General features: G+C 39.8%; 1 protein-coding gene across 3 annotated transcripts in view; it reads right to left on the bottom strand.

The window, feature by feature from the left end:
- SGCD (sarcoglycan delta) overlaps positions 1-27,214 on the bottom strand; it is a 375,983-nt gene that overhangs the window by 87,002 nt on the left and 261,767 nt on the right. For all 3 annotated transcript variants that reach the window (XM_053377106.1, XM_053377104.1, XM_053377105.1), the window contains one exon: positions 15,641-15,742. In XM_053377106.1, coding sequence (XP_053233081.1) covers positions 15,641-15,742 — 102 coding nt within the window. The remainder of the gene's footprint in view (positions 1-15,640; positions 15,743-27,214) is intronic.

Here is a 27,214-nt window from a genome sequence, read left to right as displayed (position 1 = left end):
CACACTGGCATATGTGGTATATGCGGCAACTGAAATGAAATCAATCAGAAGTCACAGCATGCAACCTGCCTAATTATGATAGAACACCTCACATATTTCATCTGTGCGAATCCACGTTTTGAACAACAGATGGTGTTGCTATGGGATCATAGCATCCTGAAAAGCTGCAGATGTACAACACTCATGCAACATGCTGAAAACTGTCAACCTGTAGCCCTTTTTCAGAAGAGGGAATCAAGCAAAGGAGCTATCTAAAAAAAGAAGAAGATATGTACACATTTGAACTTCTAATGCTATTTTACATCAAAAATATATAAAGGAAGGAAAAGCACACACACATCCAACCCGAACTCCTACATATCCTCAGCTTGTTGTAATCTGAGGTAGAAAAGACTAATTTACAAATGTTACAAAGTCACCCAGAATCCATGACTGAAGAGAGCTTTTTGTCAAGTTTTCCTTGCTGCAAGTATGGTCTACCAGACTATGTAGATTGTATAGACTGGATCTCTACATTAAATTTTATATTTAATGTAGTGTTCTGCAAAGACTTAATGTAAAATTTGCCAAGTAATTATACTCTATTCAACCTTAACATTTGAAAGGGTGTCTCCATGAAATTTTGCATTAGATTAATTGAAACTCTCCTTGCTGACGTTTGAACTTTGACCGAGAAAGTAGAATAACTAGCAAAAGTCTAAAAGAATTCGGGTTGAGAGAGAAGTTCAGCATAAAATGTCCCAGAAGGTTACATTTCTGCTGACTACCACACAAGGACTATTCACCTTCAAGTTCAAGAGGAATACATTATAAGTACAACTGTTTTGGGAAACCCCTGTTTAATCTCATAGACAAGATGACAAAAATGCTTATTGTCTGCTCAGTGCCTTCATAGGAGTTAGCAGACAATTTCAGCAACCACCAAGATCACAGCAGAAACCCAAAAGACTTTATTGCATCTCAGTGCTATCACAACAAAGCCAGAAGAGTGAAGAACAAACACAAAACAAGAAGCTGATGAAATGCCGTGTTAGATTTATGAAGACCAAGGTCTCCTTAACTTAGAAATGGTGAAGAATGAAATCCACCTTGATTTCAGTTCAGAGTTCAGTTCAGTAACAGATTGATTAAAGTGAACTGTTAAATATAGACAGCTGAAAGATGAAAATTATTTTTCAGGTTTCACTAAATTTGCCTGCTGCAAAACATATTCAGTGGCTCATGCCTAGTACTCTCCTGAATGCCAGTTCCCCCTGCCACAATCCTTATTCTGAAGTAAGGTCCTTATTCTGAAGTAAGTATAATTGAATTCTGGCATTCTTAAATTACATCCATGAATTGGGCATTGGGCCCACATGCTGGCCTTGGCCTTCCATGCCCAATCATTCCACATTGAGTAGAAAGGTCTAAAGGAGGATCGTGAAGGGACATTTGGCTGAATCCATTCTGTGATCATGCATAGCTCCTGATCATGGACCATAAGCACGTTGACATGCTTACAATTCCCCTTCGGACCTTCTCCTTCACTGTGTGCACATCCGATTGTCCCTCTATCAGTTGGGTTGAATAACGTTTCAATGGAACTATGTTTTCATATGACTTTGCTCATTTGTAATTTGGTTAGACAAAACTTAAAGGAAATGGTAGAACTTTGCAAAAGGATTTCAAAGACAGACGTGGGTAAGTGTTATCAGGTTCCGAATAAACTGAAGCTTAGTCCAGAAACAGAGACACATACAGTGAGTGGATCTACTGGGCTGAGTATGAATGATATGACAGATCTTGGACAAGGGAAGGCTCATGCTCATATTCAAGAGGAAGACTTTTAGCTTGGTGGAATCCTGGATCTTCTTTGGTTTTAGACATTCACATGTCAACCATGGTCAGGAGTGTGTTCTTTCAGTTTTGACTGATATCATCTGCTCTGGAGATTAAGAGCTTGACTATATATTGCACACTTAAGCAATCTCTTGACAAGAAGCTGTTCCTGAAAACAGTTTAGACACTTCTATTGGTCCAGTTCCTTCCAGCTACCACCATTATATTTAGTGAGATGCAGGACTTTTGATGGCGGCCCATACTCTGTTGAATTCTCTCCTAAGGGAGAACCTCCAGGTTCTTTTGAAAATCTCAGGTGGCTGACTACCAAGAAGAAAAAATGTGAAATAGAGTTTAGGCATTGTCCCATATCACCTATACTGTTTAATTCCCTGACAAGTGTTCCATGGGTATTATATCCCAACTCCTAATATAAAGCACTCAGTTACCTAGAATTGGAGACATGAGGCATGAATGGTGCCAAAGGAGGATTTCCTCCCAAAGCAAATATGAGCTTCAGAAAAGCGATTTTTCTCAGCAACATGAGAGGAAAGGATTAAATTCTCTCTGTGTGCCTGATCCGATCCCTTTAACTGTTGGCACCCCAGGCTGATACAATTTGCACATGGGAACGCCCTGTCCCGAGTCCTGAACATTACATGCAAAGTCAGATTTAACATAGCATCTAGTTTGGTCCTAAGTGCAGAAATGGGTTGCAACACTTGGAGAACCGAGTGCTTTGAAAATGGTAAAGAAGGGTTAAAAAACAAATGAGAAATAAAAGCAAGAAGGTATACATAAATGAATAGTCCCTGAGACATAATCAAAGCACAGAGAGAACAAGACGCTGCAGATGGAAAGAGGCAACTGCTTCACTAGACAAATGATCCCGCCTTATCCCCCAATCAACCTGATTGTTGGTAATTTTATTTATTTCTCTCCTTTGTGGTATTGATGTTTTACAAGGCAAAATCACATCACATTCTTTGGCTGTTACCACCTCAGGCTGTGATCTTGTCAGATCTCATCAACTAAGGAGGACTCAACCCTGCTTAGTATTTAGATAGCAAATCTGTAAAAAGGAGCCCAGCTTTGGAGGAAATGAAAAAGAGCAACTCAAAAAGGGTTCATTGTTGATTCTCAAATGGAAAACTGCCAGCTCTCCACTGGGGCGGGAGGGGGGTGCCTGCCCATTGTGTTTTGAATGTTGTTTATAACCTGACATATAAATCCAAGAAGACAGACTCTCTTAGTACATTGAACATGACACAGTCAATCAAATTCAAGATAGAATTTTTCCTGAAAGGCCCATGTTCAGAAGAAATAGTGTTTTTGACAAGATTGTTAAGAGCCCTTTATTAGTTAATCATAATGGCTGAGTGCAGGTTTTGTGCTGCCAGTTGACTTACTAGTTAGGTGAACCCATGGAATCACACCCCTTTTGCTCTTCCTCCCTTATCCTTCCCCCTTAAAGTTATGCTTTTCTGCCTTCTCCTACTTACATAATAATTTCCCCCTTTTTATTTCAGAGCTGGTTGTGGATAGCATTATGTCTGTTCATGAACCATAGTTAGCCCAAACCACAATCTCTGGTTTGATGTTTAGCATCATTACAGTACTGGCTAAAGATGCAATGCTAGTCATACGATTCAAATATGAAAGGACATGGGGAACGTCCATGCAAGCAGTGATCAAAGAGCGTTCCTGACTGCCAAACCATAGTTACATCAGCAGCAAACTAATGTTTGCTACAACTTGCTTCCAATTCATTTCACAACAGTATTTATTTACTTTTTTCATTGTTGTTTTTCCCCCACTCACAAAATTGCCTTCAAATTCTGTATATGATTAAGTTCTCTAGAGATTGCTTTCTCCAATAAGACCCACTGCTTATTGAGACCAGATCCAAGTCCAGTGAGAGGTTCAGTGATAGTCCTACAACTATTGTTATTACTACTAGTACTATTATTATATTATTGAATTGATATACCGCCCTATACCCACAGATCTCAGGAAACTCACTCTTTAGGGACACCCACCAAGCAACACTAATTTACAAAAGACTATCTAAAATATTTAAAATACTAATAAAAGCAGACATACACCGGCTCCCTCAGCCAGAAGCAAGATGAGCGACCTATAGTCACCTTTGACTGGACTTAACCGTCCAGGGGACCTTTACCTATTAACTAGTAGCTAATTTTAATGAGAATCCCATTGTGTTTTATTGAGTTTTCTTTATTGTTTTCCCTGTGGGACTATCAGTATAAAAACAACCAAAGAAAGCACTGCAAAAATATATGATCAATCAGAAACCAAGGAACACAGCATCATAAAATGTCAATAGCAGCAGAAAATGCACACATTAGCTTAACAGTTTTAAAAACATTACTTTAAAGCCCCAGTAAAAAACTACTGAAGCCCCAGAAAAAAAAAATACAAAGTGATATTTTGCACAATTATTTTACTGAGGTTGTACCTTTTAAATTATATAATATATATATAAAATTATATAAAATTTATTTTTCTTCTTATTCTCACATGTCCATTTGTCACATGAACTCACTTTGAGACACACTCAGGTGTATCAAAGGACACAGCTACCCCAATCTGTGCACCAATGCAATCTGCATCAGTTCAGTTACCATGCTGGCTTTAGAATATTCCACCTCTGATTATAACAAACCATAATGTACAAGAGCAAGCCAGCCAACCAGCTATACCTTTAATGGTATGTAAGTTTCACTGCATATGATCATTGTTAAACACATTTGTGGTAGAAAAACTGTGGAGGAATAAATGTGGAGGTCTTAATATTTTACAACAGAAGTGGAAGTGGAGCCTACACGTTATAATCTGGAACACTCTTTAAGAAATTCTGTTTTTTCATATACTACTGCTGACGGAGAAGGAAACTGAAGACATCTGAAGCCAACTAGCAGGAACCTCTAGGCAGATTGCTTCTCACCTGTGGAGTAAGGTCACCACAGAGTCCAGAGACATCTTTTCCTGCTTTGACTGCACTCCCACAGACTTTGAAAAAGCTAGTCCCTATGTTTCTCAGCTGTCCACATCTTTTTCATTTTCTTTTAGTGCTGAACTAGATAGAGCAGTTGTTTATCTTTTTAATTCCTTTCTCCTCATATTTTATTTCTGAGAAAGCCAATAAACTGGATTTGATCCACTGGCTCAAAGGGGGGGGGGACACCCAATTTATTGCAAAGTTGAAATACCCTACCGTCCAGTCCTCTGAAAGTATTTAGGGTTGTGTGTGCATTCATACATTTCTGAAATTGCAACTGGTATGTTGTCCTAGATGCCACACACAAAGGTGCAAACATGTTGTTTTCAGAGTTAGTTTACAGGTGAGCCCGCTATGAAAATATAGACAAAATCCAAGGCAGGTAGGCCCACTTGGCACAGTTGATTGACTTTAATAGGTGCTGATTATGCTGCTCATATTGCATGAAATTAAAAAGCTTACAAATGTTATGAGCCATTACCCTTCCATTTAAGAGAGCTTATGACATGTTAGCAACATTTAATGAAATTCTTTTCAGTATGCTATAGGCAGCCTCAAAGAGATTGCACTTTGGAATGTTACTTGTGAAATTATTTTCAAGAAAGTTTGTTTACTGCAAGAATATCTCTCCACTATCAGGGTATACAGTATAAGAAAAATATTTGTCATCTTTGTATTTTTCCCAGGGAGGACTTAGTCATAAAAGCAGATGAACATAGAGGAAAATATATATTTATGCAGGGGTTCCCTTTACCACCTTGCCTGAGCACAGCACACATTTATTTTCATTCAACAGGAAAGCCTGTTTGAGGCTTTCTCTTTAATGTATTTTGTAATACATCTATGGAGCAGAGAAATTAGGTTATACTTCTTTTTATTGTAGAGGAATGAAGGGAGAAAATGTTTGGTAAGGATATGGGATGTTAGGAAGGGCAGGCTGAAGTACCCTATAAAACAAATTCTCGAAAGTTGCCGCAATTCTTTGTCAATGAATTTTCTCAAGCTATGAGCAGGGGTGCCATGATGTGGATGTTTTTAGGGTATGTAAAAATTACTAGTGTTTTTCTTGGGGGGGGGGAACTTGTTAAAAACCATGCATGTGAACTCCAAATCCCAGCAGATTTTATCTGAAAACCTCCCTCTGCACCACTGAAAATGCCAAAAAGTATATGGAATCAACTTGTGATGCTTGCATTTAGCTGACATTTCTTGCAACTGGAACTGTTGCAGCACTAATGGTTTCGGTTGCCCTTGCTTATTCTTCTGGTTGCCTGCCCCCTTACCTTGCTGTTTACAGTTCGCTAGAAACGACGCAAGATCCTGAGATGGTGGAACTGAAAAGGACATTTAGAGCATTCTCTGCAAAGCAAAGTTCCCAATGTAAGCGAACTAAAAACACAGAGATGCACCAGATATCGTGCGGCTACAGCGAGTGGGTGCCTAGATGTGGCTGTGCGAAATATTTACTTATTAGTCAGCAGCTGCTAATTAGTAACTTGTTTTGTCAAGCTAATAGCAGTTTAAAATAATATTAAGCAGCATTTCTTGCTTGAATGTAACTGAAAACAGGAAGGAAACAAAAAAGGATATGGATCCATGTGCACTGTTTGGCTCCAATTCCAATTTTGCTCTAATTTTCACCCTTCAAAGCATGATCCTTATTACCTGATTTAATTTTTTTTAAAGTCACACTGCAAACAAGAAGCATGATCTAAACTTTTGGACTTTAACTCTCCCAATGTAATTATTTTTTAAATCACATGCACACCAGACTTTAAAGTATTTAACTTTTGTTGGATTATGACTGCTCCAAAATTCTGCCGCAGGAACCAGCTGGCACAGCCACTTGGTTCTGGGGGCAGGGGCTGGGCTGCCACACTGTAGCTAGATGATAGCCCAGGTGGACAACCATCTGGTCATTGCCTAGATGGTTGTTGCTCTCCTGCTGACCTCCGCCATGCAACAGGAAGCAACTGGCACTCCTTGGTAAGGGGTGAACCATTTATCAGTGGAAAGAACCATGCTGTCTATGAAAGCTCTACCTCAAAAATGCCATTTTGGGGAAAGGAGATGGTTTCATAGGCAAATGGTTTTGCTTTATCATTCAGCTGAACAATTTGCATTCTACTTGTTCAATTTCATCATAAAAATGTATCCATAATCTTTCTTCCTGCTCCCAAGTCTTTTCAACACCTGTAAGGTGGAAACATTCTCTTCCCTTATATACATTTATATACAACTGCTTATCACACATGAATCACATGCAAGTTTAACTAGATGGCATAACTGCACAATGTAGTAAGTACACTATACAATAATCTACACTTGTCTTACATGAAGGTGGGAACTGCTTGGGAATCTATATGCACATTTTAATGTTTATAACTGCACATAATTTTGTGCTATAGGGCAGGTATCCTTGTTTAATCCAAATTAGTATTTCGGTGTTAGCAATATTTGCCCCACGCTTGAAGACAGGTATGCCTCCAGAACAAATAAAGCAATATAATAACCTGAATTACGGAGCACAGTTTCCACATTAAAACCTTTACCTGGCAAATTTTTAACATTATGAGACAAGTGCTCTTGCAAAATAATTATTTTTCAACATTAAAAGCTTCCTTTACTGCTTGTACCATACTAATAGTAGCCTAAAGGAGAATCTGTGAACTAATAAAAGCAGGCACTTTCATGGAAATAGAAAATGCAGGGCAGCATAATTTATGTAGCATCTATTAGGTTGAGATCAATTTACTGAGTACTAAGAGAAAAGGACAGAGGGAAAGATATATTTATGTGTCTAAACAGTATGCTAGATGCACCACTGCAGACATTCATTGCACATGCCATGACTATGTGTACCCAAAATTGAGAGATGGGTGATTATGCCAGTTTTAGTTTCTCTGGATTTCTCAATTCTCCACCCTTGAAGCTCAGTTCTCCACATGTCCACATCAGTTTGCAAATTTTTTTAAAAAAGAAAGACCTCATAAAAATTGACCAGCATTTTAATATGAATCTTTTCTTATTATATACATCTTTACATGCAATTTTAGAAAATACACACATTTTTGCAAAGCAACTTTCTTTTATATAATGCATGCTTATGGTATTTAATACACATTTTTATGTATACATCACCCGGGTATATGCATTTTTGTACACATTACTTGATTGGAAAACTGCATTGCAAAAATGTGAAAGATGTGCATTTCAAAGATGGCTGTGTTTCAGTCCACATATTGTTTTGAAAAGTGCAAATTAGGTAGGTTCTCCTATAGGTGTGAACTGAAACAAAGTATCCACTCACCTGGGACTCAGGGTGGAGTGGCCTTTGCCACATGCCGTGGCTGCAGTGGGTCTGGGGAGGCCTCAGTCTTCTGGTGTGGCTGGGGGAGAGAAGGTTACCTGGCTCTAACCATCTCTGGCCTAGTTGGACTCCCAGTGATGCCTGCTAAGCCAATTTGAGGCAGGAGCTCAGGGGCTGCAACCAGTCTGCCCCTAGCCTATTTAAGACAGCAGCCAGGTGCAGCCCACCCTCTTGGCTCCATCTTTATTTGGGTCTGACTCCTGGAGCCTGGTCACTTGGCCCTGACTCCCTCAGTCAATTCCTGGAGCTTGGTTCCTACTTCCTGGCTTCTGGTTCCTAACTCACTTCTGACAGCTGTCGACAGCTCCGCTGTCTTTTAATTTAAGTGAAAATTCATCACATTTCTCTTGTTACTGGGGTGAGAAGACCAGCAACATCAGTTAGCTGTTCTCAATATATCGCAAGCTCAAATTCACTAGGTCTTATTTCCTGAAAATATGCTAAAGACTGCATCTTGACTCTGCATGATGTGCTCAAGCAGGAGGGTGTATCACATAGAGTTAGCAATGTAATGTAGAAATGAATTAAATATATATTTTTATTAAGTTTATGCCTGTTGGCCAAACTGCCTCCAACTAAGTGGCCAGATGGTACAAACTTGCCATCTCCTCAAATGCTGCAGTGTCTTTTCCTTCACTTTGTTTCCAATAACTGCAGACACAGAAAAAATGTGTGCCCTGCTTGCTAGGACAAACTTGAACTTCTGTCCTGGATCACAGTGAGCCCTGAGGCTAGTTTTCCGTTCAAGTTTTCCCTTGAGAACATTGATGTTTCTCTTGCTAGGGGCCTTTTGGAGTTAAGAGAAAACTATATTCCTCAATTTCAACACTATACGATCAACTAAACAGGAAGAGAGTGGACTGGATTCCTAACCCAGAACTATTGATCCTCTTGTTATTGATCTCCTATAACCAACTACTGCCTGTCTATTTTGTCTGCCAGGAGAACTAATTGAAATTAGGACAATTTTGGGGGTTTTCATTACTATGGCTGCAGTTGAATGTTCTTTGCATAAACCTACTTTCTTTACACACAGAAGAAATGCCATGCGGCATCTGCCTTCATCATCCCCAGCAGCAACAAAACATGTCTCTCCTGCACTGGTCTCTATAGCCACAGCTTGAGTAAGTTTCCAACAGTTTGACTTCACTCCCAAAGGCACACTCCTCCATTGTCTCCCAAGACAAACCAATGCAGACCAATTTCTTTATTAAGTAAACCTAATCTAGGTAGATTCTAACATGTTTACCATACCCCACATTATGTGCTTTTGACCAAGTTTCTAGGAGGAAATGGCAAACCTTTTGCGGTTATGATAAATTGGAACCTGGTAGAGTTATAACTTGATAACATCCGATCAGACTCTAAATCAAACTTAAGGTAATGGCCATGTCTGCACCTAGCACAGGGCCAAATCACAGCTTGGTGCAAATGTGAGCATGCTGGAATGACACAGCAGCTATGCCCATCTTTGCCTTAGGCACATGTGAATCTAGGATCTGTGTTCCTCAACCAGGAGCTGTAGCCAAGGTTTTTTGTTGTTGTTTTTTGCTTACCATGGCAGGAGAATTACAGTTTCTATTGCTGATTCAATAAATGGTTGCAGCTGTTGATTTAATTTAAAATACAGTCCCACTAGAAAAACTTGTGTAATTAGACTTGAGTTCTTAATCTGGGTTGCCATCTAGGTCAGGGGTGGGGATCCTGTGGACATACAGAAATTATTTGACTCCCATCAGCATGGACAAATGAGCAGGGAATATGGGAGCTGTAGTCCAGCAACATCTGGATGGCCACATGTTCCCATCCCAGATCTAACCCCTGGAATGCTAGGAAGAGGAGAGGGCGAGAAGACTCTCTAAAGGTGCTGAGGAACCTAAACAGACAAACAGACTGATTAATTTCTACTATTATCAAGACAGAAAATAACCAGATTGTCTAACAAACTCTCTGTTGTGGTTGCTGATAGACCTGAAAAACAGCATACTGCAAAAATAAAAAAATAATAGAAACTTAAATTATAACTTTAATAGCTATTTTAAAAAGAAGTTTGTAATAAAATCACTCACTTAAATTTAAGTCAACTATGGCAGTGAATATTGGAAACTACAGTACTGTAATCACCATTTGCTAGCACATAAAATTAACCATTGTGCTGCAGTGCAATTTTCAGTCAAACTTTGTTCATGCAATTTACAAAGGCAAGCAGATGGTTCGTGCAATAGTCCACAATAAATTACAACAGTTAGAAAGACAGTTATGTACCAAGAACAGCAAAGAATTTGAGCTACAGATGGGCTTATAGATGACCCTTCCAATTTTTAATAATCTCCATAATTTATGTAAAGGCAAGAAATGCAAAGATGCCTAATGTGCTTTCTTGACGAAGCACAAATCACTTCTATTTACCAGCCAATGTTTCATGGTCCAGTTAACTTCTTAATTAAAGACAGCAAGATGTTCATGTTCCATGGAAGTGGCATGGAAAAGAATGTTTAGTGTGCAATATGTTCAGCTGGGAGTTCTGGATGCTCTGCTTGCTTCTTGAGGACCTTATGAATCTATCATTTTTCCCTTGAAACACAGCTTAAAATGTATTCAATCAGTGTGTGAAGCCAGAGAACTGCCTACTCCCCAAATAATTTGTTGTCATTAAACTGCTTGCAATATTCCAATACCTAGTCAAGTATGACCAATCACCTATAAAAGTTTTATTTCTTCCAAAAATGCTTTTTTCTTATTTGTCTAGACAATGTTTGAGTGCAAAGGTCAAAAACGGTATCACTGTCTCAATCCCACTTGATAGAATTAATTTGGACACTTAGAACTCTTCCAGACACTTACCCCTAGCTGAATGGGAAATTACAAGAGCAAATGGGTGCAGCATGCACAACCACCTCCTCATCTCTCCCTTTCCCATCAAACAGTGGATTGGCTGGGTTTGGGTATTTTTCAAAAAGGCATACACGTACAGCTCAGATTGCTCAGCCTGCACTCTCTCGGATTTGAGCCAAACCCTTTAACAAGGTGGCTACAAAGGTTAAAAGAAAAGGAGGTTCACCCAGGCACAGCAGCTAATTACTGAAGTCTTAAAGAAAGTCATTTAAAAAATGACAGGTTTAAAATACAGTATAACTCTTCCATAAAGCCAGCCATTGAACTGGATAAGAACTGTAAAGCCCTTAGTATACATAAAGGGATATAGATATTACACATAGCAACAAACTCGAGGAAACATAATATTTGTACAGAACAGAATGCTGGCTTGAATGGAACAGAATGAAGGGTGTAAAGCCTGTAAAGCCTGCAAAGACATCTGGAAGGGCTTTTCTCCTCCCCACCAAAAGGCATCTGAATGTTGTTTGTGGTGGCAGTAGTACCACTACCTGCAGAGGTCCAAGGACCCACTCAGCCCCACTTTCTTTATATAGTAGAATTGTGTGGCGAGTTCAATACTGCTCCCACCCCCACTTCAGTAGGCCAACTCTGACAAGAGAGTAGGACCATCCACCTGTCAATCAGATACCAGAGTATTGATGGGTGGGTGGCACTTGTCAAAGGTAGTCCCTGAGGGTGGGGTGGGGGTGAATAAAAAGCTGACTTGCTGGGTCAAAAAAATTCCCCACCCTGATCTAGGACAAATGAAGCATGCTTGTTATCCTAATCTGTTCTTCTTGTCCCTTAAGGAAAGGAATACATAAGTTAGGATTTTGATAAATTAAAGGCCCACATTAAGATGTTTACAATTATGGCTTCGAAACTCCCTTCGCTAGTGGTGATGATGGCTGTTCATATGCTTTCTTAGTCATAACACCTAAGTGGACTTGACAGATACAGCCAACATATGGGCTGTTAATGTATCTGGGTGCAGAAATGAACCACTGGCTAATCCATCATTCTCCACCAAGCAATACACAGCCTTAAAGGAGAACTGGAGCTGATCTATGTGCCCAGGTCCAGCTAATACAATAGTCCCAGTCTCACAGATTCAATGTACAGTGGTACCTTGATTTGCAAACAGTCTGGTTTGCATACATTCTGGATTACAAACACATCAAACCCGGAAGTGCATGTCCCGGTTTGTAAACTTTTTTTGGATTACAACCCATTATTATTATTTTTATTCCGAACAAAAAAAATTTGGAGGCCCCATTGGCGAAAACACACTTTGGGTTACAACCTGTTTTGGTTTACAAATGGACCTCCAGAATGGATTATGGCTGTAAACCAAGGTACCACTGTATTAATATAATTGTGTAAAAGAACAACAGTGGAAGGGCTTCCCTGAAATCAAAAGGGTAAAATCATGATTTCTCACAGTATAATTTCTAAAAGGAATTTGTTTCACACAGGAAGAGTTTAGTCTTAAGAATATTATTATGTATGAAATGCTGAACTCATGGTATAACGTTATACTCGATAAAGAGATAATGAAACTTAATTCCATCTTTAACTGTGCTTCATCTGCTATAAATAATATACCTAGCACCTGTGATCCTACCAATATGACAAAACATCATCAAAACCAGCAAAAGATACACAGCTTTGTAGCTTGCTCAATATTTCAGGGCCAAACAGTAACACATTAACACATTCCTGCCAGGAGCTTTGATTTCACATTAAGACAATTTCTTATTTTGCAGATGTTTACCATCCATTTACATATGGATACAAGGGAAAGCCTAATGATTTGTCCCGGTGCAGATATATTAAGGATAAAAGTGTGCACTCTGCTCCTTTAGTTTAGGAACTTCTAAAATGCAAGTACAGACTTGGATTCAATGCAGTTATAATAATGTATAGGGATTAAGGGTGATCATGCCTAATGGATCTCATGGTTTCATGTAAGAACAAATAAAACAAAGCCAGGCTTAAATTTCAGTTCTTCTAGACAGATTCAGTATCATTTATACTTGATGTATATTTATCTGAAGTTACTGGACTTACATACAGCACTTGCACATTTCTGTGCGTATTGTCAATGTCAATAAAAGCCAAGCAAAAGCAGTACAAACATTTCCATACATTTTATTTTGCTGTCTTATTGTATAATGTTTTATCTAGAAAAAACTTATAAGGGCTGGGATCCGAAGGCCCATGTGTGCACGAAGGCCAGAGCTTTTCCATTCCTCATACAAGCACAGTTACTTTCTCTACCCTTCTAAACCAGTAGTGGGAGTCATGTGGGGTACTATTATTGAGAGTGGACTTGTGATACCTCTTGGGAATATGAGGAAATGTATAACACATTTAAATCCCAATAAACTTTCAAAATTTGCAACTAACTTGCTTTACATTCATTCAGGGGTTTAGTGATACATTTTGATCATAAAGAGCACACTGATTGCTTCAAAGAAACCCAAACAAGATAGAGACAGTCTGCTCACATCCCACATGATTTCTTCATTATGTTCATGAAAAAGGAAGCAGTGGCGTAGCGTGGGTTGTCAGCACCCGGGGCAAGGCAAGTAATTTGCGCCCGCTAACCCGTGGATTTGCGCCCCCTAACCCCCAGATGTTGCGCCCGGTGCGGCCGGCCCCCCCTGCACCCCCCACGCTACGCCACTGAAAGGAAGGCAAGAGAGAATTCCATGGCTTGAAACATTAATTGTGCTTTAGAAAAACCCTGTTCATCTCTTTTTGTACTGGCAATTAACACACAACTTAACAACTTAAGTAAGCTGTTTATAAAACTATCAAAATGCATTTTCATTTCTATTGAATTCTTCTCTAGTGAATGAATTTTTTTGGGTCAAAGGTCTTCCTTTATTCCCATATGAAAATATGTGTGTGTATATAATATGGTGCTTTCCTCATTAACTCTCCTTCAAAAAATGTTTGCTACTGCTTGGATTACTCTGCAACCAATTTACAAAGGTTATAACCTCCTGTAATGAAAAGCAATTTGGTCTTGGATGTTGCACTGAATAGACCAGAGAACTTAATTTTTATAAGACAAATGAAACTCAACATTAAAGTGATGCTGAGGTTATTTAATTGGATATCTGCTCTCAAATAAATGTTGGATATGCAACTTAGGGCAACACTTCTGAGTAAGAAACATTATAAATTAGAAACTGAACCTATTCATTTATTTTTATTTATTTCATTTATTTATTAAATTTGTATACTGCCCTGCATCCAAAAATCACAGGGCCATTCACAACATAAAAATACAAAATGGGAACAAAAAATGCATAATAAAAACAAAAGCAAACAAGTAACCCCCGCTCCCAAATTTGAAGTCTCCTGTTCAGAAGAAAGAAACCCCAATTATATTAAATGGTGTCATAAAAATGCAGCCGCAGTCAAAATGGGATGGCTATGTGTCGGAGCAGAAACACAGTGCTATAATAAGGTTACCAGACGTCCCGGTTTCCCAGGGACAGTCCCCGGATTTAATCATCAATCCCCTGACAAAATCTATCCATTCCAACTGAAGTTGAAAAGTGTCCCCGGATTCATTGAAAAAAATCTGGTAACCTTATGCTATAATGTCACAAGGCACAGAACTGGGTAGACAGTGAATGGGATAGAAGGTAGAAGTGGAACTACTGTATTGCTCATCTCACTTTTCAGGCGAGGAAGCCAGTGTTTGTCCGCAGACAGCTTTCCAGGTATTGTGGCCAGCATTACTAAACCACTGCTGGTGCTTGGAGGACCATGATGAGTTCCAGAGCGCACAGAAATGCCATTTACCTTCCCACTACAGTGGTACCTATTTATCTACTTGCATTGGTTTGCTTTTGAACTGCGAGGCTGGCAGAAGCTGGGACAGAGCAACAGGAGCTCATTGCTTTGTGCGGATATGAATTGCCGACCTTCCAATCGACAAGTCCAAGAGGCTCGGTGGTTTAGACCACAATACCACCCGCGTCCCTTAATATATTGTACCAGTGTTCAGTAGAGATAAAAAAGAGAGAGAAGGCATGAACCCATGAATTAATGATCTATAACTAAAGGGAAAACTATATGAAACTTATTGGATTGACCAAGCAAAACAATTCTCATTAGGCCTAGTAAATAGACTTTAACTATGATGGCACCTCCACAGTTGGAGGCAGTATATCTTTGACTGCTGGATATTGAGGGCAAATCACAGAGCACTATTAAAAGATCCTCTGCTTATGAATTTCCCGCAGCATATAGCTGGTCACAGCCAAAATAAGAGTACTGGACTATTTAGAACATTGGGCTTCTTGCAACTGGACTAGTTCTGAAATTATCAGTTTTTTGTTTTCCAAGATATGCTGATAATTCTTACTTTTAATTGCACAAATATCAGCAAGCTACTCAATTACTGACCTGCAACACAGCCAACCTAAAGTACAGTTATAATATAGATTGGTTGTGTACTTGTCGTTAGTGACATGTTTTCTGTAATCAAAAGACAAGAATCTGATTTTTCAAAAAAGGGAAGAAAAACTTACTGTCTTGGACCGGATTTCTTTGGCGTAGAGAGGTTTCAAGAATTCTGAATCTCCTTCTAGCTTTAATCCTTTTTCTGTAATCCTTAGATTTCCCATTCCATCCTGAAATATAAAAATGGTCGCCATTAGCCACGATTTCATAAACACTAGGCTGTCAAAAATGTATTTCTTGTGTGTGTGGGGGGGGAACCATGTAAAACACTGGGAGGCACTGTACAAGGCAATCAATTGCATTATCCTTCTGGCTTAGGCTTTCTGAGGAAATTGTGTTTCAAGCAATTTGAAATGTCCCCCCCCCCCAAGCTGCTTATCTGCGTGAAATATGCCCTTTGGCTTGTCATCTGAAGAACAGAGAGGTGAGAAAGAAAAATGATAGGTGGCGTTTAATGTTAACACTAAACCATTCATTGTAGCATGTCTAGCTTTCAACATTTATACAAATACTGTCCCTTCATTTATGACAAGCTCAGGACACAAAAGATGGACCTGCCTGTCAGAAATACCTACCTTTAAAATCGACAGCTTGCCATTAAAAAACAAGTATTTTACAATCTGAATTATCTCTCTCTCTGTGTGTGTGTGTGTGTGTGTGTGTGTGTGTGCATAATTAATTCAACATCTTATTTGGGACATAATAAGTCCAGGTTTTCAAAAAAAACAACAACACACATTCTAGATAGTCTAACAGGCTGCCCATAAGAAAGAGAAATAATCTGTTGGCTGAAATAATGGGGGCTGAAAAGCAGTTTGCTGGAATATGAATGCGCATTTTTTCCAACTCTCCCATCTCCCCAGTTTCTTTTATTTATCTAGTAGAATAATAAATCCATATAGGCAAGCAAAATATATCTACATTCTTACTACATTTTTACTTTAATGTCTCATAACCATGTCACCTGTTGCACCAAGCGTCTTAGTAGCTGAAGATGTGTTGGCAATGCATATGCATGTGAGAGGCAAAGTTATCATTAGGATATCAAAGAAATACACAACGATTCTAAGATGCGGAACAATTTTTACATTTTAGGAATTTAGAACTCTTAAGTAATATATAGAGTTGACAACATGGTAGCAATTTCAGAAATTTTAAATTCACCAGAGCCCAAATCCATCAAGAGCTCCTAGTTCAGTCAATGGTCTCCATAGTTACTCACCTACAATGTGGGGGTTTTTTTTGTGAGGCTACCCACCAGTATGAAAAATGGTTACTTTTATTGCTGCCCATCTAATTTTTTTATTGGCACCCATGGAACTTTTATTAAGATATGAGTACTGGCATCTCATATTTTACAAAAAAGACAACTGCTTATAATTATGGGTGCATTCATACATTAATGTTAATTAATTAATGTAGCTGCATCTGAATGACATGTGATTGTGCACATGCATATGACACTGAATCCAGAAAGATCCTAAAAACGTAATGAAAAGGGGTCTGGGCGGGCTTTTGCACGCTCCATGAACACATATGGGGGTCCAGAATGAAGCCCCTACATAAAACAAAGATTGCCTGTATATACCAAAAGCCAGGTTGCAAAGAAAGACACACACACACACACACGCACACACACACACACACACACACACACACACACACACACTGCCTTTGCTGGTGTGGCTGGCAAGTAAACTTGTACTTCATAGTTGAGTCTGCTAACATAATGGTGTCACCATCTGATTGACAGGTGAGAGACCACACTCACCAAAGAGTGGCTGGGGGAGCTCAGAATCTACAGCTCATGGTACCTAAAGCTCACCGTGCATAGATGCGAAAAAAATATTTACAACAAATGGTGTGAAATGCAGGCTGGCTGTAGGCTTCTAGCAGATGTCTGCAAACAGTCTACTTCTTTTAGAAATTGTTTAGCTATGTGTTTTCAAAATGTAATGAAACAACTCGCAAACTATAATAGAAAATGAAATAGATATAAGAATTCTGTTCCTTATGGTTTGCAATGCAATACAACAATATTCAGAGGCACGACACACACAACTGAAAATACCCTAAAAGGCTTTTACCATGAGAAGTTTGATATTTTATCAAGGCAGACCCCTCAGGTTTATTAATTCGTGCTGCATTTCCCCCCTTCAAAATTGTGTGTGTGTGTGTGTGTGTGTGTGTGTGTGTAAAACGGAAAGAGTAAATGTATTATCAAATAACTCACAAACATTGGAAATGCCATTTCTGACAGCATAATTTTAAAGTTATGAAGGAGGGAGTGAAATAGACCTCACTGCTGACATAAAGCTAAACATGCTGTTCTGTAGCCACTTGAGACCAGAAGAAAAACCCTGAGGCAGTTTTTTTTAAGGATTACTGAATATACCTTATTATCTTAGGTATTTAATGTAAGAGGTGCATGGAGTGTTGGGGTGGTCCTTCTGGGGGTAGTTTGCCCATAGTGTTAGAAACTGAGATATGAAAGCTATGAGCTAAATAGCACCTTAAACCTAGGTTATGGGTGCAACAACAGAATGTCTAGGTGCCCTTTTTAATAACAAGAATACAAAGCTGAAAATGAATGAACTGCAGCTAAAGTATTATGTTCATTTTATACATGGTCTAGCCCTTCCCCTGCCCACCCTCCTAATATTCTTAAGAGGTCCTCTTCTCCAGCCTTCAGAGAGTAGGTGGAAGTGGGGAGGCAGAAAAAGGTCATTTCTTTCACTCTGCAGTTTTAATCTGAAATCTTAGGGGCAGAACTGTGCCCAGAGCTTGGAAACTGCTTGTGCTTATGAAATTCCCTTTCGCAAAATGCTCCTAGAACAATGGGAGTTTCTAACACTGTTTGTCCACCTTTGGTCCCCACCCTGCACTCAGTTCTCATCTGTAGCTCCTAGAAGCTGTCAGCTTTGACTGGCCAGCTAAACCAGGTGAGGGTAGTTAATGGGTCTCAAACCCTTGGTGAGTTAGGAACTTTCCTTGCATGCAAAGACAGGCTCTGGCAGACTGAGCAGATGAGACTAATAGTGTGTTCAATAGTAAAGAAGGTGGTTTCTGAATGTGCGGTGGGGGGTCAGATCTGTCTCATCAACCTGGGAAGGTAGTCGATCTAAGAGAAGGAAAACTGATTCTAAACCTCCATTGCCTTATGTGTGAGGGAAAGGCTTTGGGAAGAAACCCCAAGGAGAAATCTGTACCCGCTGCCTTGCGGGACATCTTTGAGAGAATAAAAGGCTAAGGAGTAAACTCTACACAAATCTGGAGTTCTTAAAGATGGTTAGATGGCACCTTGTATGCCTCCTTCTGGCAACTCCTGCAGCCTAGCTGGTGCCAAAAGCATCGCTTTCCTTTCCTTTGCACCATATCAGTGAGGCTGAAAGGTGGGCCTTGTCATCTGGGCAGCCCAGTAAGGTAAAGCGACCCCTGACCATTAGGTCCAGTCACAGACGACTCTGGGGTTGCAGCGCTCATCTCGCTTTATTGGCTGAGGGAGCCGGCGTACAGCTTCCGGGTCATGTGGCCAGCATGGCAAAGCTGCTTCTGGCGTACCAGAGCAGCACACGGAAACGCCGTTTACCTTCCCGCTGGAGTGGTACCTATTTATCTACTTGTACTTTGACATGCTTTCGAACTGCTAGGTTGGCAGGAGCAGGGACCGAGTAATGGGAGCTCACCCTGTCGCGGGGATTCGAACCCCTGACTTTCTGATCGGCAAGCCCTAGGCTCTGTGGTTTAACCCACAGCGCCACCCGCGTCCCTGGGCAGCCCAGTACCTCTCTATATATTGCCCAGGCTATATACGCAGTCTGACTTAATCCTCAGAGGCATACTCCATTGTCTCTTGAGACAGACAGGTGTCAACAACAACGTAAGAGAATAGGTCACATTTATTTGCATAGTTACTTCTTCGCATATACCCCCTTGCTGCCCTGAAAGTCTCAGTACCTTCTGAAACTGCATTCCGTTGGATGAAAGGGGCTGCTTCCCTCCCTGTTCTCATGTAGAGGCACTGTGCACAGGTGTATTGAGCTATCTAGATGCTGTTCAAATAACTTCAGAGTTGAATCTTACAGGAAATAAGGCTGTTAGTAGAGTGAAATTTGGACTTGTTGGAGTTTGATATGCAGGGCCTGCCTGAACTTCCTGCAGTGGAAAACAGATGAGGACAGGGAAGACAGTTTCCAGCATTATAACAATTAAACCTAAAGGCTTCATTAAAGGCAACCTATAACTTTTACGTGCATGAGGTAGATGACTGTGCTAATGAAATACATTTTCTATCCCAACTTTCCTCTAAGAAGCTCAAGGTATATATAGTTCTCTCTCTCCTGCCCATTTTATCTACATTTTATCCCTGTATGATAGGCTAGATTGAGAGACGGCAACTTGGCCAATGTCAAATTAAACTTATTCTATTTTTAATATATAATAATGCAGCTTCCATAATTATTGTTTGAAATGCCACTGCAAGCTTCTCTATCAACCTTTTTATTATCCAGAAGTTCTTGTGGTTCAGAACACTGGCAATTATTGTGTGTCATAGAGTTGCAAGGTTCTGCAGAGAGAAGGGGGGAAAGATACAACCAAGCCCTTTAGCACAATGTAAGTGATGATGAGCTCCGGCCTCAGAGGTGTGAGAATTCAGGGCATCATATAATTTTGAAATAGAAGTGGTAAGCAACTCTTCAAGGGAGATGTGTGCTGTTAGAAAGGAAAAAAAGATGGAAAAGAGGAAATTCTTACAGTACCAGTGAAAAATGCTGGCTTATGTATTCCAGTGGGGTTGTACCAAACATTAGCTAAAACATAAAGGGCAATGAATGAAAATGTGATTAGGGCAGCACCAAGCAGTTCTGATTACATTCCCACAGTGCCATCATTTGCTATTATAGAGTGAGTAGGAATTATTTCAGCTCCTTGCAAGCCTGGTGTAAAAAAAACCCAAAAAATACACCTTTTGAAGCTCTGAAAAAGGAATCACACCCCCACAAGATTTTCCTGGTATATACATTTCAGCAAGGCTATGTGATTCAAGAGCCAATATACAGCAGCCTATCATGCTTCCATTTAGCCAAGTTACATGTCAGGCAAGCCAGTTCCATTTAAGAGTTGAGAAAAGACAGCTATTTCAAAGATGACACAATCCTACTCGCTCCTCAACCTGACTGTGCTAAAGACATAAGAACCAGAATCAGTTCCTGACTCTGGAGGGCCCTTCGGCAAGATGCATTTGGGCCCTGCTGGACTTGGCCAAAGGCCCACCTAGAGGCCAACCAGATGCCCAGAGGAATCTCCTTGACACTATTGCTGCTGGCCTGTAAGACAAGGCAAACTGGGGCTGCTGGTCCTTCTTCTAGCTCCTGCCATACTGCTCACTCACTTAGAGCAGGCAGGCAAACAAGCATTTACCAGCAAGGCAGAGGAGGAAGAGCTGGACAGATTTTGGGCCTTTACACTGTTCTTGAATACACTATCTCAGCTACACTGATAAAACAGAGGAAACAGTCTGCTCATGTGTCCTACTGGCTGTGCTGACAATGAGAAATCAATTATGAAAAAGGAAGAATAGGGGAGGAATTCATTTGGTCGGCTTTTCGCAGCAGACCAACAAGATTTGCTGTTCCTGAGCTTGCTTGCAGATAGGAATGCAAAACCTAGTTAGGTTATATACACTGCCCCAGATCTTGTACTGTTTTCTGTTTCACAAAAGGTGTGCACAACAATACTATTTTATGTAAATGATGTGCATAAGATTCATATTTTATGGATGAATGCTTTGATGGAATTGCTCTATTGGGTAAGGATGTTATACTTTTAAAACACTTAGAAGTCATTTGAGCATGTAAGCAGTATATGCATACATAAATAAATGGCTTTTATGTTTTATAAACTGCTTAGAAGCCTAATAATAATAATAATAATAATAATAATAATAATAATAATAATAAAGCTTTGAATTGTCTGGGCTGACAGTAGTTTTCCAGGATCTCAGCTAAGGGTCTTTAACAGACACAAGTGGCATTCTGCACCTTCAACAAACAAGACTGTGTCATCATTCCTAGACTGAGTCTGTCCTAAGTCATGCCATACCAGGCAAGAAGAGTGGCTTTTCCTTATCGTATCATGTTTTAATTCTATTAGTGTTTAATTAGTTTTTAATGACTATCTTTTTCTATTTTATCTTGTAAGCTGCCTTGAGTCCTCGTCTGGGGAAAAGGCGGAATATAATTAAATACAACAACATCCATTGTTCAAATACACAATAAAGCAAGCTAAAAAGCATAGCAATTAAATCAGTTGAAAACAATTAGATCAGGAAGTTCAAGTGGAAGGAGAATGCTTGCCTAAACACGTATGCCTTCAAGAGCTGATGGAATGCCAAAACTGATGGGTATTTTATCAGGCATTCCACAACACTGGTGCCACCAGTGAAAAAGCCCTGCACCAGGTCACCACAAGCCATAATAATCAGTTCCACAACACTGTTCAAATACAGAATAATTAACAATACAGCATAAAAGAATCCCATTAAAATATAAATTTCTACGATTAATTTTTTTGCAATAAAACAATCCTCTTAAAGCAGTACAACAATTAAAACAGGACACTCAGGCCAAGAGATCAAGGGGATGTCTGTGTAAATAGGTACGTGTTCAAAAGTCAACAGAATGCCAACAGGTGGAGGCTCTTGTATTTCAGCAGGCTAAAGGTGTGGTGTAACATAAGGCAACCACCCCTGTTCATATGTAAGTTTGTTTTTATTTATTTTATTTGAAAAGTAGAATTTACTGCTTCACATTGAGCATGAAAAGATAAAAAAGACTTTAATTAATACTTCCTTTAGCACCTGGAACTATAATCATGTTAGCAGTAAGCAGCAGCAACCAAGGGTCTCTGTAACAGAGACATGAAAGACCAAATTCACCCTCTGACATATGCCTTCAGCTTTTCCCTTCCAGTCTCCCTAGGAAGAGCAGCAGTACAGATAGCACATAGAAAGGTAAGGTAAGGCTCCCTTGCTTGCCCATATGCATGAGATGATAAGGAGAAGCCATCCTTCTTGCCCTGTGTGGCATCAGTCTCCGCAGTATAATCCTCTGCTAATTCCGAAATTACATGGTTTAAAATTGGTTTTAATATCCAGGTCACTACTACACTGTATGTCTAAAGAACTTACATCTGTATTTTTAAAAAGTAACAACATAAAAATCATGCTGTCTTAGAAGGTTTCAAGACCATGACTTCTGTGATGTCCATAACAAATATAAAACCTTAACCAATGACCCTCAACAGCACAGCCAGCCTTATTGCCTCTAGCACGGAGAAGTCATAAAGCATAAGCTGATCGTGAATAGCTAGTGGTTGAATAGTTAGAAAAGCCAGAAGTGACAGCTAAATTTCAAGCATAACAGACCCTGAAGTACTCCATAACTACTGAATCTTCAGGTCTTATATCACATTTATAACAGTGGCAGAAAAGCACTTCTTGGATGTAATTTTGATATATTAGCTATCTATAAATCCAACGTGAGCCCAGGTTGCCACCAGTAAGCCTGAGGTGTCACAGAAGCAGACCTCAGAGTTTCTAGGAAATGTGAATTGCAGTTAATTACCAACCTTCCTTTCAGCTGGAATATCACTGGATTGAGAACAATGAGTTATTTGACCAAGTGAAAACTATTTCTACCACAGCTGCTTTCCACTTATCTTAATAGCACAATTGTTGTTTTGAAGTGTTAAACAGCTTTAAATCTACTACAGAAAATGTCACATATTTAAGGGAATTTTAGTTTCAGAAGAAAAAAGCTTTTAATACCACCTGACTGGGGGGATCCCATTAATGCTGATTTAAATAAGCATGCAAACAGATCCCCCAAAATCTGACAAGGCGAGTATTTTGAATCCAAAGTTAAACATCAAGGGTGTTTTCGCAATGTCTAAGGTATTCATATATACGCCAGTAAAATAATATACAGTGGTACCTCAGGTTAAGAACTTAATTCGTTCCGGTGGTCCGTTCTTAACCTGAAACTGTTCTTAACCTGAAGCACCACTGTAGCTAATGGGGCCTTCTGCTGCCACTGCGCTGCCGCAGCACAATTTCTGTTCTCATCCTGAAGCAAAGTTCTTAACCTGAGGTACTATTTCTGGTTAGCGGAGTCTGTAACCTGAAGCGTATGTAACCTGAAGCGTAGGTACCACTGTACTGCACATACATAGGCCAGTTCCCCTCCCACAGCATCTTATTAGTATGTGTATCAGTAACAAAGGCGGATGTTTGTGCAAATAAAATATTAGGACCTGAAAGCTGCCAAAAACAGTTCATGCTCCAATTGATTTTAGACTTTATGGTTAAATCAGAATTCAAGAAGAACAGAATACCAATCCACATAACGATAAAGGAATGCAGCAGGGGAAATTCACTCCTCCCTCATCTCAGTGTAAGGGAAAGTTAAGGGGAAACCTGTGTGGACTGTGTGTCCATCACACACAGAGTTTCCATCACAGAAACTATACACCACTTTCAGCATCTGAGATAAAGTTTTGTATCTAAGATACAAAGTAAATCAGAATCTATTTCTTCTTCTTCTCATTGAGGAATTTTGTGTAGACACCCCCCGATGTGCATCTCCTTTGTAATATTAAGACCAAAGAAGCAGGTACTGCATTTCTAAGTAACAAAAATCTTTAAAGCAGGAATCAGGTGCCTTTTCTTTTTAAAAAAACAACACATGATTTAGTTACTGGGTTTATATGTTTTCAAGTTCTGTTGGTGGAATCTCCCAGAGCAGCAGTTTTGTATCACAGCTTAATTCTACCAGTTTGCCTGTTCGAAAATAAGAATAGCAATAGGCACATCACAGTGCTGGTGTGCTTTGAACTATTCAGCTGTTTCCTAAATTATGATGAAAACTAGCACATCAGTTTTATCGTCTGAACCACCTCTCATTTTATACAATGCTGCATAATGGGGAAGGATAAAAATTTATACGCTGCTGCTGACTGCTGTATGTCAAAAAAATAAGAAAAGAAAGAGAGACCATGATGATAAAAACCTGATTTATGAAACTGTCACTTTATTGTTGCTGAATGAGAGAGGATTTTTAGTGGCGTGAAAAGGAGGTCAGTTTAACAACCAATTACAGAATGATGGTGTTAGTGTAGAGGAAGAGTTTAATACCAGTACCACTATTTTTGACATTACAGTGAAGAAAGAGGTATCAAATCTCTTCTCCATGCCATGATACCTATATGTAACCCACTCTCAGACCTTAAGGTGATAAGAGAGTTGTTGTTGTTGTTGTTGTTGTGGTTGTTGTTGTTATCCCAAGAGCTCTGAGGACTCATTTTGTAATGTGTGTCAACAATAAACTGTAAGAGCTTTTAACCTTTCCTTGTTTATAAACAAGGATGTGTTTATTGGATTCAAGTTAGATTAGAATTGCCACTTTATGACTGTTGTGAATTATAATGTTTGGAAATAATGCAAATGTATTCCATCTCTCGTACTCTTACTTTACAGTTTTGATTTGATATTTTATTAGGCATTAAGTAGCTATTTATGAATAACAGCAGGTGAGGCAGGTTCTACTGGCTGTTTGTCCATGAGACCTTTGTTGTTGTTTAGTCTATTAGTTGTGTCCAACTCTTCGTGACCCCATGGACCAGAGCACGCCAGGCACTCCTGTCTTCCACTGCCTCCCGCAGTTTGGTCAGACTCATGTTTGTAGCTTCGAGAACACAATCCAACCATCTCGTCCTCTGTCGTCCCCTTCTCCTTGTGCCCTCCATCTTTCCCAGCATCAGAGTCTTTACCAGGGAGTCTTCTCTTCTCATGAGGTGGCCAAAGTATTGGAGCCTCAGCTTCACGATCTGTCCTTCCGGTACTTCACATTTTATGGATTAAGAACATATACTCCTGCCTACTTTCTTCATGGGTACATGTGGTACACATTTGCTGGGTACCTGTGATCACTCACTGCTCTCTGCTACATGCCCTTAATGTGGGACATGACAGTGTAAAACTAGCACACACACTTGTACACATGGTGTGCACTCTACACATACAAATCCATTTTAGTAATCCTTCCATTAACTTGGGGACTTGTACTTTTGCCTTTTAAGGTAATCCTAGCCTAGAAATCCTGGATTTGGATTGTTTTGGAAGTTCAAGGGCCTTTAATAAATGAAGTTGCTGATGAGCAGAGGACTTTATAGTTAACTGGAATTTAAGCACAATAGTCCAAGCTAAAGATCTGGTGTATCAATAATAGTCAGTGGTTTGCACTAAAAAAAACCTCCCAAACTTATTCATACAAATGGTCTACTCACATTCATAACATTACGTGGGAGGCAGAAACTCACATGCAATTGGGGCACTGCTTCTGGGGGCCTCTCCCGAAATATATATGGGAGCAGAGTTTTTTTGCTTGTTGGCTTGGTGTATTGTCAAAACTGCCACATCTACTAAAGGCTAGCAATATTTACATGGTAAAGTTTTCAACAATCAGCTCTTCTGCAGAGTTGAAAGAATAAAAACCATCCTCTAAGGAAGTAAAATTCACTTATAATAACTTATCTCAAGACCAACAAGTAAACCTAACAGAAAGCTGTTTTCGGAAACTGTTCAGAAGGCCCCTGTGACCAACCTCTATAAGTGTGGCAATCCATGATAAAAAAAATACAGACCCGATCAGCTGTCTTTTTGCCTCTCTGAAACTTAACCAAGTACTGCAGAAAATGCTTGTGCTTGCTTTTACCAATTTGCTTTTAATGGTTTACTATTATGCTGAGTATACTAGGGACGCGGGTGGCGCTGTGGGTAAAACCTCAGCGCCTAGGACTTGCTGACCGCATGGTCGGCGGTTCGAATCCCCGCGGCGGGGTGCGCTCCCGTCGTTCGGTCCCAGCGCCTGCCAACCTAGCAGTTCGAAAGCACCCCCGGGTGCAAGTAGATAAATAGGGACCACTTACCAGTGGGAAGGTAAACGGCGTTCCGTGTGCTGCGCTGGCTCGCCAGATGCAGCTTGTCACGCTGGCCACGTGACCCGGGAGTGTCTGCGGACAGCACTGGCTCCCGGCCTATAGAGTGAGATGAGCGCACAACCCTAGAGTCCGGCAAGACTGGCCCGTACGGGCAGGGGTACCTTTACCTTTACCTATTATGCTGAGTAAATACTTTTCAAGATTCCGCCCCACCCACCGCCCTGCCCCAAACAACCAACACACCGAAGGTGTGTTACACTGGGGAACTGTTGCATGGGAATATTCTGCATATCCAATACTAAGGAATAAAAGTCTCACAAAAACTTTTCCAAGGGGGGGGAAATGTTAGTACTTTGAAATATTATCTATTTTAGGTGGTTATGTCATGTTGGGAGATAACAAAGGGAGCTGTGATGAATGCTGTGGACTGAAATTAGAAGATCTACAAAACTGTAGAAAATGACCCTAACCCCCCAAAACAAATACTATGATTACAGTTATAAATTAAGCATATGTGGACAAATGCTAAGGTGTCCCATATCTTCAGTTTTCCCTTGTCATGAGTGCTATTAGTCATTGTAAAAAAATAGAATGCTGAACTGGACAAGCATTTGCCTTTGAAGATTCCTCTATTCTGAAAACCT

This window comes from Podarcis raffonei, chromosome 2 (assembly GCF_027172205.1).
Source record: "Podarcis raffonei isolate rPodRaf1 chromosome 2, rPodRaf1.pri, whole genome shotgun sequence".
NCBI classification, from domain to species: Eukaryota; Metazoa; Chordata; class Lepidosauria; order Squamata; family Lacertidae; genus Podarcis; species Podarcis raffonei.
This window is presented reverse-complemented; position numbering and strand designations above follow the sequence as displayed.